Source organism: Oryzias latipes, chromosome 1 (assembly GCF_053564925.1).
Source record: "Oryzias latipes strain Hd-rR chromosome 1, Olatipes_Hd-rR_3.1".
In the NCBI taxonomy this organism is placed as follows: domain Eukaryota; kingdom Metazoa; phylum Chordata; class Actinopteri; order Beloniformes; family Adrianichthyidae; genus Oryzias; species Oryzias latipes.
The window spans coordinates 33,939,960-33,951,593 of NC_136237.1; the positions used below are offsets into that span (position 1 = coordinate 33,939,960).

General features: G+C 38.5%; 1 protein-coding gene across 7 annotated transcripts in view; it reads right to left on the reverse strand.

The window, feature by feature from the left end:
* tnrc6c2 (trinucleotide repeat containing adaptor 6C2) overlaps positions 1-11,313 on the reverse strand; it is a 42,439-nt gene extending 31,126 nt beyond the window's left edge. For 3 of the 7 annotated variants that reach the window (XM_078946275.1, XM_011473893.4, XM_011473888.4), the window contains exons 1-3: positions 10,422-11,245; positions 1,760-1,861; positions 1,447-1,468 (exon numbers count right to left, since the gene is read on the reverse strand). In XM_078946275.1, the coding sequence (XP_078802401.1) occupies positions 1,447-1,468; positions 1,760-1,822 (85 nt within the window). In that variant the 5' untranslated portion in view covers positions 1,823-1,861; positions 10,422-11,245. Of the gene's footprint in view, positions 1-1,446; positions 1,469-1,759; positions 1,862-10,421 lie in introns of all 7 variants that reach the window. The other 4 variants (XM_078946269.1, XM_020700409.3, XM_078946267.1 and 1 more) reach the window with 3 other exon arrangements.
* Positions 11,314-11,634: the final 321 nt, after the last annotated feature.

The window sequence follows — 11,634 nt, forward strand, 5'->3', positions numbered from 1 at the left end:
AGAGCTGTGTGTGTTCAAATTTTGTAATGTTCCTGGTTCAACATAATACCAGCACTGTTCAAGCCATTTAAGTATATGTCTAAATAGCTAATAAAATAGCAATCCATATTAAATGAACTTTAGTGGAAAAAATTATGGTTTTGCTTAATTCCGTTTATGAAAATGATCTTTGAAAAAGAAAATGGATTAAAAAAAAAAGAATGGCTGATGATGAGTGGGAGATGCAAATACAAATTTGTTATGGGCCAATTTCAGTTGTTCAAATACTTGTTTGACTCACCGTATTTTTTGCACTTTAGGGTGCACCTGATTATTAGGTGCACTGTAACTGAATGGTCTGTCATCAAATTGATGTCATATGTAAGGCCCACCAAAATACAGGGTGCATTAAGTGAGACAAAAGAGTTGGAGATATGTTCAGTCAGTCAGACTTAACTGAGCTCACAGTTATTCTAATTCTTGTTTATGACAAGCTACACTCTAGCTACACTAGGAGCATCAACGTATTCACAATACCGGTGATTTTCCAACTTTATTTGCAACACGTAAAAAAACAACCGATACCGCTTAAACAAATGTTTCTGTGACTATGCCAACTCTCAACACTGTAATTAACCTGTAAAAAAAAACAACGCAAACACACAATCCAACACAGCTACATGTCAGCCGCGGTGTCAAACATTTTGACAAACCGCAGTGGACCTCTCAAAATCGCTTCCATATCAGTAAGCACAACAAGAATTAATCCAAACAAAAGGCACTGGGAATATAAAGCACATCGTCGTTTTTAGAAAAGAAAAAAAAATGTATTTTAAGTGCCTTATAGTGTAAAAAATCTGACACCATTTAACATTTAAGCCTGCATTTTCTCCACAACCACCAGCAATATGACTACACAAGACAATTCTTCGTTTTCAGCATTGAATTTTTCTTTAAGATAAATGTACACCAATAAGATCATTTGCTGGCATGTCACAGGAAACTAAAACTGGTTTTGAAACCCAGAAAATGCACAAGTATGAATGGCATGTGAAGACTTTCGCTTTGAATTCTCATTCTCTCGGCTTTCCAGCTGAACTCCATGTCCTTCTTGAACCGAGTGTGCCTCTTGCTCGGTCTTTATCCCATCCCCCTCAGTTCAGCAACACTTCGCTGGCTGAGCTGTCTAGGTGCCCTCACGCTTCACTGCCTAATGCTGCGGGCACACTAAACATCACTTTGCATTACATTCAACTGTATTTGCACTGATGTGTGCTTGATTGTGCTCAGGAAAAAAACCCTGTAACAATTGCGCATATATGTGCCTAACCGTGACTCCTTCTGGATCAGTGTGTAAGTGAGTGTGTAACTGTAGATTAGTGTGTGGTAATCAGAGCTGATTTATGCACGAGTGACTGGAATGAACAGCTAAATACAAAGAGTAATTTTGTAGAACAAGACCCTCACCTTTGGGTTTCTGTTCAGCAGCCTGCAAAAAAGCAAAACAGAAATAAAAATTACAAAGTAACATACAGCAGAAGCATTGTTATAAATCCGCATTTTGTCTAAGAAACACATTTGTTCATCTTATTATGCCATTTACTGTTCAGTCTGGTTCCACAAACAAAGAAAACCAGATGTTCAACTAAAACATCCTTTGTGTTCTTTATTGCTTTAAAAGTGGTAAGTTAAAGGTTATTATTTGTGCTATTGAAGCTCTAACAGATGTTCATAATTTATGGAATACAAAAAAGGATCACTTTGAAAAAAAGTTGTTCACCTTTTTTTGAGCAAGGTCCTTCTTGGTCTTTTCCTCTTGATATTTCCTTCTGTTTTCTTCCATCAAATGGTTGTCTTTTTTTGTGTCGCTAGCTTCTCTCAGCTGTTGGGAAAAGAAAGAAGGACTGCATGAAACTAACAATCACTACGATTGTGTACAGATTTTTATGCACTAGACAAATCCACAGCAGTGTTCATTGTAGTCATCACTAGATAAACATATAATCCGCCTTTGTTGATACCAAAAAATAATTACAAAATATATACATTTAAACGTCCTTATTTTCATCGCAGTCCAAGCTGAAGACAATTAAAACGTTTTGTAAGGATTTTTAAAAATATGTTTTTTTTCCATTGAGAAATTTCATTTTATGTCATTTCCATAATAATTCAAAACACCTTTGTGCATTTACAACTATGCAAACATACTGTATATATGGAGGACATACAGAGATATTCAGTGATTTAAATACACACAGTAACATTTCTACGCATTTAAAGATGAGCCTCATTTCCTTTGAACAGTAAGTAGTTAAGCAACCAAAGTGAAATATGAGCACATCTGTTACTAAAGCCCTTTTTATTCTTGGAGAAAAAACTATTCTGATATTAGAGACTTTTGGAACAGCAGGAGTACCTGACAAATTTTTCCTTTGACAACTTCTGCTTCTTCTTTTAGGTTTAAAAAGAAAGATGATTTTCTGAAAACAGGGATTTATCCACAACATTTTTCTTCAGGACTGTTTCCTTTCAAAGCAGCCAGACTGTCATAAGATTTATGAGAAATCTAAAGAGAACAATGACTATTGAATTCCAGAGAAAAAAATCTTTAAGCTAACTAACTGACTAAGACATGAGGTACTTTCACAAATATGCATTTCCATTGGGATAGCAAGCCTGATGCCCAGATGAAAGATGAATCTTGCACTTTATTGCAGCCTTTATTTCCTCTGGCTTAGATGCATGAGATGGGTCAAAAAGACTCAGTGTTTAGCCTTCACAAAAAAAAAAATAGTATGAACCACTGTGCTTTCACTTCAGACTGTATTTGGCATCGATAGTTGATCTCTGAAATATATATGTGTATAATTTTTGAGTATTGATGTTATTTTTTTTCATTTTCTTATAGTTCCGATACATTTTTATTGCGTTTCTCCCTGACCATCCGAATCCATCCAAATTCTTAGTCTTGGCTGCCAAAACGTTGAGACACCTCAACTTAACTCAATGACAAAACTTTAAAAAAATTCATCAATAACAGGGTTTTGTCTCATGGTGTTCTCATGTGAAAAACAAATACCTTTTATTTTCTTGACAACATTTCTCTTGTAAAAAGATAAAAATAGATTGATATTGATGTAAATTGATAAAAATAGAAAAACTATGTCAATAAAATGCAAAAGTGTGTAGTTTTAGTCCAAAATCCAGTCAAGCAATTGAATATATAAACTCTGTGCAAGCAATCATTGATGGTCAGACATCCAGCAGGAGCAGACAGGACTGAAATCACCCAGCAAAGAGCTCCATCTCAGAGTCTGCCCCCTTACTGTGCTGCCCACTGGCAGAGGGAGAGATGTGTCAATCAAAACACTAGGAGATGCCTTAAAAAGGCAGTCTGACAGTGCAGATGTGTCTCTGACAATACAGAAGACAAAATAAATAAAAAAGTGCATGCATGCTGATAGACAAAGTAAAACGTAGGACAACTAAGCACCTATGGTCCAAAAATAGTTTTAATCTAAAGCCTCGAAAATGTAGATGCTAACAAAATAGGCAAAGAATATTGGGCGTGCATCAGCTAATGTGATATTTTTAGGATTTTCAATAATCGTTTCCTTTGTTACCCTTCAACCACCCCCCTCCCACAATAAATAAGACATATGTACAAAAGTAAATATTTTGCCATCTTTGGAGCAAAGAGGAAGCAACCACCATTTAAAAGGAGTTTGCAATTTTAATAGATATGCAAGCAGTGCCAAGGCTTAATTATTGTTTATTTTGTGATGCACTGGTTCCATCAGATCTCTGCTATGCAAGCTGACAAAAGTAGCACCCATCTGACACAAGCATGCAACTTGGTAACCTCAATAACAAATAAACTCCTGGCGAAGTGGCAGGAAGGTGAGCGGAGACCGCGACATGGGGTAACATTTATTACGTCTGTGACGGACTTTTCTTTCCCTATAACTTGTAAGTTAATTAGAAAAATAGTCTCACTTTTACCTCTAAATGACAGTGATGCTTCTGTGTCAGGTAACTAACACTGCTGTCAAAATAAGAGTAATGGAGTAGGAAAAATGAAGCCGGTCAGCAGACACAGATGGCTGATTTTTTACATCTCTGTGTTACATATAGTAGTTAATCACATTTTAAGGAAATGTTAATGGAAGCTCTGGAGTGTCAGTCAAAATTTTTGTTAAATATATAAAAGGTGAATAAAGTTCTGCTTCAGGTTGAATTAAAGCTACCCCCATACCCCAACCTTTGTTAGCCCGTATGTTGCTTTTACTGCCAACTCCCTCCCTAAAAAGCACTGACACCAGCAGTTCCTCAGCTGTGACCCTAGATACTCTCTGCGTTCCCCTCAAGGTTTCAGATTTTAACTAGCTGGCAGAATAAAAGTGCAAAATATGTTCTGTTTCAGGATCAGGGATCTACAGGGTGAAATTAGGTTATACTGTGATCTGGCGAAGGGACACAGTATTCAAACAAAAACAGTCCAGAGCTATAGCAGTGCATTTGCCATATGAGGATTTTATCAAATAAAACTCAAAATTATGGTCCAACAGCTATGTGTTGATCAGAATTATTGTCACATTGCTGTTGTGCAAAAGCATAAAAAAATAATTAAAGGGTATATCATCTTAAAATAAAAGTACTTTAATAGAAATAAAAAACAGTCCTCCATAGTCATGACTCAGAGTTAATAAAATTACTTGAAAAAAACGTCTTAAGCACAAAATGAGAGTTTAAGTGCAACTTGTTTTACTGTCTAAATATATGCAAGCAGTCACAAACACTTTAGTTTTAAATCTAATAATAAAAAACTGAAACAGAGAAAAAAAGCAGCAATAAAGCTTCTAATGATGTGTGGAATCAGTTTTACAGAAAAAATAATTTAAACAAATTCAAAGGTAACTGGTTCTTCATCACAAATTTTGGTTCTTAAAAAGACATTTGTTGCCTAACTAAGTAAATGCAACTCCCCACTGACCACCTTTATACAGAGTGTAGAGCTGTGAAGTTGGCCTTTCCAAAACCCCGTTCACATCCTTCTTTAAATCCCAATAACATAACAAACAAAAGCTTGAAAGCTGGCCTTTTTCCAGCACAGATTTACTGGCATTTCACAGTATATTGGTGAGAGGAACATGTGGTTTTACAAAACTAGGAGAGAACAAAACTTTTTTTTAAAACATATGCTGTCTTTAAACGTCTGTTATAAAACTAAATGACAATATTCCACATTGTGGGCTGTGATGGTTTAAAATAAAAGGGAGAAATAACACTATGAACATTGTTCAGGTATGAAGAGGCTAGAAAAGCCCATTAAAAAATGACAGAAGGAAATTTGTCAGATGCCTTTCTTCTTACACCAGGGATGCGGGAGGAAAGAAGGTGGGATGTCAGAATGAAACAAACGCGGGGCAATACCAATTAAGAACGACAGCCACTGGAGAAGCAGACAGGGCACGGAGAGAAAGAAACAAGACTGAGCTGGAACAGGGAACAGACAGAAAAGAGTCTCACTGGGGGAGTCGGGAAACTAAATCGAGGGAAACTTTAAAGAGGCTGGCAGACACGCCGAAATGAAAGGATGGGGGGGGGGGACTAAAGTATCCATGCTGCTTGATCACTAGTGTCTAGAGACAGAGGGGAAAATATGGCAGGGGTGATAGAAAATGAGAATAAAACGGGAATTGTATGGTGCAGAGACTTGGCAAGGCTAAATGTAGACAGAAAGTTCTAAAGAAAAAAAATAAATATATATAGACAATCCTTGTGTGATTTAACCGGTTTGCAATAAAGTGCAAAGATGCATCCAACACTTAAAGAAAGGTTAGAGTTTACACATTAAAAAAAATACTAATTAATAGCACAGGTAGACCATGACCAGTGTGTGGTCATTCCACTTTGCATCAACATCACCATTCCTGTGACATTAACCGCAGGACTCTTCTAAGCCCCATTACACGCAACATTACGAATTGGCTCTTCCCTAGAATATTCATCCTCAATACCTGCTCTTGCTGCGACACACCTCCGCCACTCTCCAAAACTCTTAGCTAGTGTGCATGTTTACTCAGTCTGAGCAGTATATCAAGGCTGTTTATTTCACCTGGAGGCCAGGTTTGCAAACAAGCTTTGCTCGGGGAAGATGGAGTGGCTCGTGTAATTATTGGATGCACTTTATATCACCCAGACTTCCCTTCAACTGGCTCTAGCAGAAATATTTTTGTTTGGTGAAATCTGGTGCGAAGATGTTCTGAACTCAAACGTGTGGGTGTTGCGAAGCAGAGAGGATAAGATAGTTTCAACTGTGCTATGAAAATACCAGAATGAAGTTTTGTTTCCAGGAATTCTAAGCTGCTGCCTCTGAAAAGTCAGTAATGGAGCTTTTGCACAGTGGCAGCTCATTAAAGAAAGAAAATCCAGAACAAGACCAAGCAGACCTGCCCTCTACCACCATCATGGCTACAAGGTGTGAAAAGAAGTACAACAGTGCTGGATTTTTGAATTTGGGGACGCTTTTACAAATTATTTTTTAACCAATATTATTTACAAAGCAGAGTAACCCCGTGTTTTATACAAAGGCTGCTCAAATGGCAGGTTTTAACTGTGACGGAGCTAAATGAATGATGATTTAAAGATGTTCACATCATCCCAGAAGACAATGCTTCTCTTTGGAAAATAGTCATGAAGTAGCAATATCATTAATCTCTGGGGGAAAAAAGAATTCTTGAAATAATTTAGAAATTATTTAAACTGTGTATTACTATCAATTTGACATGAGTGGCAAGAATAAGGCTTTCTACAAATATATACTGTTGAATAGGTTTCCCTCACAAAATATTTGTTTAAAACTAAAACAGTAGATGCGCATCAAAAAATGCATTTGCATGTATGGGGTGTAATATCCTGCTGTTTCGCTCCTCCCTTTTCCTGCCCTCTGTGTCATTCTGCTCACCTGGCAGGTGGTGGCCGACCACCCTGATTTCCACATGTACTAAGTTTGGTCATGGATCCAATCCCTCATTATTAGTCTGTTTTTGGAGTGATATGGTAATGTTGCCTCCCTTTCTTTTGCTGGATACAGTTGGACTACAACCCTGATCCTCGTCTCTGGTGACCCTCTTCTTGTGTTATAACCTTATTTTTTCCCCCAAACCATGATGCAAGTATTATGGTCCTATCTGGGCCATTCCAGGATAAAATCCCCAATTACAAACAAGAACATTTCCAGTGGGTTACGGCTCCAAAAACACGTTTTTTGAGCTGTTTAATTTAAATTGGTTATGTTTCAAAAACAAAAATATCTGGAAAACATGCAGAGCAGAAGTAAACACTTAAGTTTAACTGACTGTAAACAAAGGTAATAGTAGAGTCATTAACAGTAAAGACAATAATAAAGCTGACCTCAGCTGACAAGCCTAAGCTGGCCTTGCTTAGAGACAAGCTGTACATGATAGTGCTATTTACATAGCCTTAACCTAAAGCCCAGGAAGCATTGGAAGAACTAAATACTGTTACATAATGTGTAAGACTGTCTAATGTTGTGGGGAAGGGGGGGGGGGGGGGGGGGGGGCTTTGTAGGCTGGATATTCCTTGGTTTCTTCTGCTCTCCACATCTCTCCAATTAGCGGATACGGAGCAGAGGGAGGGATGGAGGCCCCACCAAACCTCGGCACACGGAACATTCCCCTGGACCCCTGCCAAGACTCGCAGGCAGCAGCTCGCCACTTTCAGCTTCGCTTTGCCCTTCCCCCTGCTTTCCCAGACTGCCTTTCCTTAGGTGGGCCTCACAGACTCCCTCCACAACCCCATCCCCACCCTCTCGACTTCATATTTGGCACAACTGATTGCATAAAAACACGTGCAGTCCCAGCAAGAAACAAGCATATGTTCCGTTTCAATTTTACAATTCAGCCATCAAGGTATAATTTACTTAATAAATAAGTAAATACATCTTTACATACAACAACAAACAATGGGCATTGTATTGATGAGCATTTTGCTAAGCCAAAATACAAAAATCAATGAGCTGTTAAGATCCCACACACTTTACCACTTGCAGGTAAATAGCAAGCTGGTGGAGCGAAACCATAACAGACTATATGAAGGTGTAAACATCTTTAAAAAGCAATATGTCTCAGCAATTTGCATTTAACAGAATGCCAAGAAGGAAAGTTGTCATCAATGATCTTAAAAGACACCAAAATCATGCTTGGAAAATCTTTTTTGACAACTGCAGAAAAATAAATCAAAGACATGTCTCAAACTTTCCCTTTAACTTCCGCATCACAAAAATCCAAGAGACAGTGTAATGGCTTTTGGCAGCCTCCAGTTGAATCCAGCTGATTCTACTGTCACTGCTCGCCTACTGGAGCAGCACCCTGTGGCGGTGTTAAGCGTGTTATCTATCTGGACTGTGTCAGTCATTTGAAAGCCTCATAATCACAGGCTCAGTGACTGTCACAGCAAGGCCTGGGCTAAGGTCACCAGTGCGGAAAAAAAGCCAAACAAACAAGCATGACCAAAATGCCTGAAGAGGAGTGAAATTGTTTTTCTTAATATACAAACAAATAAAACTAAATGTTGACACGAGACAAGGAGGCTGGATACAGTTAGACTCGGCCCGCAGTGCAAACAAGGCTAAATATGGCAGACTAATGTTTGGTTCTTGTCGTAATGGGTCAAACGAGGAGAGCCAAGCTTTGTTTCCTTTAAATTAATGATATTGTCTCTTCAGAGATAAGAGGCTGCAGATGGAGTTACTGCCGGGGTCTGTTCCCGTGGCTCTGTTACAGTGCAGTCTAATCAAAACAATGTGTGAGCGCCAAAGGCCCAGAGCATGGCAAGATTCAGAGCCAATGCGGGTAATGGATTTACTGTTACCATGCTGCCAAAAGAAGAGATACAACTCATTTACTCTGGACATCCATTTCTCTTTTTTAGTGTATTTCTAATGTTTGAGTTTATTTTGAAGCCATTTTTAAATTATAGATTAAAATGAGAGTCATGTCTCTTGCACTATTAATCTGGACAACTGCAACCCAAAATCTCCACATACTTTTGGAGGTTACGATCCCATTAACAACATTCCAGGTCTGCACAGAAATGACCTGACTGCCGTCCACATGCCTTGATTTTACTAATAGTGTAGTGGTTGCATGTTAGGAATATTTGGGCATTAACTAAAGATTTAAACGTACCAGGTTTTACAAGGTGGACATTGGTTAGGACATGCTAGTAAAATCTCCTTTTTTGCATTCCTGTTTCAACAGCGTTTGTGCTTGCAACTCAGGTGTCCAGGACTTACCAGAGACAGATCAAGTTCTAATTAACAACTATAAGACGTTAACTAACTAGCCACAAAGCCCATCTGGCAATGAGACAACAGCCGTGTGTCACAACATCTTATTCTGAAAAACGTCACACGTTTATAGTCTGACAGAGCACATTCCAGAGGAATTGGACACAAAAGCGTGCAATGTACCCATAAATATGTGCACACCATCCAACAGCGAATCTACATGTGCCATTGCCTTGGTGTGTGTTTTTTTTCTTTCTTCTTTTCATTGCCTCACTGGTGTGTGCCGATATAGATAAGGCAGCTTTGACAAAAATGTCAGAGTACAAAAAGGAAATTGGGGTTTGAAAACCGAACAGGAAATTATGTACTTCAATTAAGACGCGTAGAGGAGATATTAAAAGCTATACTCCTACAGCGCCTGGGGACACGATGAATTCTGATGCAATGGAAGACGACAGTTCAATCAGAAAACCCAGCTTTAACACGGAGCCAAGGGGGTTGAAGGAACAGCATTGCTGTGCTTCACAGTGCCAGGAATCGAGGTATGGGAATGCACCCTGTTTTACAACATTAGGTGTTTCTTTGAGATGCTAAATATTTTTAACAAAGGTTTTAAAAAATGAAATGTGACTGTCATATGTTAGAAAAAGTATGGCTACAATGAGAAAGGATGCTGTAACAGATCTAGGAAATGGTTATGATTGTAGAGAAATCAACTCAACATTATATTTTAATGTCTCAAAATGGAAAAAGTGTCTGGAGTTGGTTTGAAAATGCATTATATTTCCACGGGACTCTCCACTCACATTTTAATACCTTTCTAAATAAACTAGTTTCAGTTGGAAATCCTTATAAAAGGAGTGAAAGCAAAAACAGAACATGTCTAATCCAAATGGTTGCAATTGGATTTCTCGAAATACAGAAATATTTAGACAATATCTAATAAAAATGTAAATATTATCTCATGTTTTGTTTTATTTTTTGCAAGGAATGGCTCTCAGGCCCAATAATGCATTTTTGTTTTTTGCTGGGTTAACAGATAGATTGCAATTAATTGCTTCAAACTTCATGCAAGTATTTTTTTGGCAAACATTTATTTTTTACACAATAATCATTAAGACGTACTTACCTTGCATTAATCACAGCTTTGGCCGCTTATTAACGAAGATTCTGTGCATGGCAGAAAAAAAAAGTATTTCCGACGTTTTTGTTTTTATTATTTATCTATTTTTAGATACCCGTAAAGAAGAGATGGAGCAAAGATTTAGACGTCAGACTTGATTGGTAAGCCGACTGCTGCTGCTGAAGCAGCTTGGTGTCAGAATATCGAGGTAAACAACGGCTATTCAGCCAGATATATACACAGCAAGTACGGTAATTTCTGCTTATATAAGCAAAAGAAAAAAAATGCAATAAAAAATAGGCAGCAAATTTTGTACACGCCAAAAAAAGAACAGTTTGTTAAAACGTCACAATATAACTGGGGGCGGGGAAGGGGGTCGAACAAGCACCACTAGTAATAACACAAACAAAAAAACGAATAAAAGACTTTAAAAGCAGCTAAATTATGCAAGCTATTGTTAGCTGGTTGACGTTGGCAGTCGTCGACTGTTGCGAGGTTATGCAAAAACCGGAGAATTCGGGCAGTTTTCGTTAAAAAAAAATTTGCCAATGAGTTATCGGTAAGCAAGCCGACAGTCGTCTGTCAGCCAGCCAGCCAACTTGTTTTAAAGTGCAAAAGAAATGTTATCGTCTAAGTCGTCGCTTGGACGACTAGGGACGGGCTGGCTACCGCGAATCCAGAGTGAGTAACGGCTCCAAAAAATACATTCTCTGTGGATCCAGACGGTGGAGCAGACACTCACGGTAGGCGTTCAGTAGGCTCTCTTTGACAGCGGTCTCGCAGCCATTTTGTTCAAACTAACAACACTGCAGTCTGGCTCTCCTCCTCCCGGAGAGCAGGCAGACCAGGAAGTGGCCTCGGATACGTCAATCTCCACCAACCGGAGCGCCAGATGATGGCTCCTCCCATCACTCCCCGCCCGGCCCCGCCCTCTTCTGTTTTTTTTCCCCTTCACACCCACAGACCACAGAGGCAGACAGTCAGGAGAGAAATAAGGCATTCCGTATTACAAGGATAAATGACAAATTGGATTGCAAACATATGGTATTTAAAGCTTTAAGGCAAGAATTGTTGAGTATGCAGTGTTTGTAAAGAAAAATAGACAGTCATTTTAAATATATAAAAGCAAATATGGCTAAAAGGAAATGAGGATCATTTGCATTTTCTCACAGCAAGAAGGTTTAGGGAAGGTGAACAATGAACAGCTAACTTCCAGTTG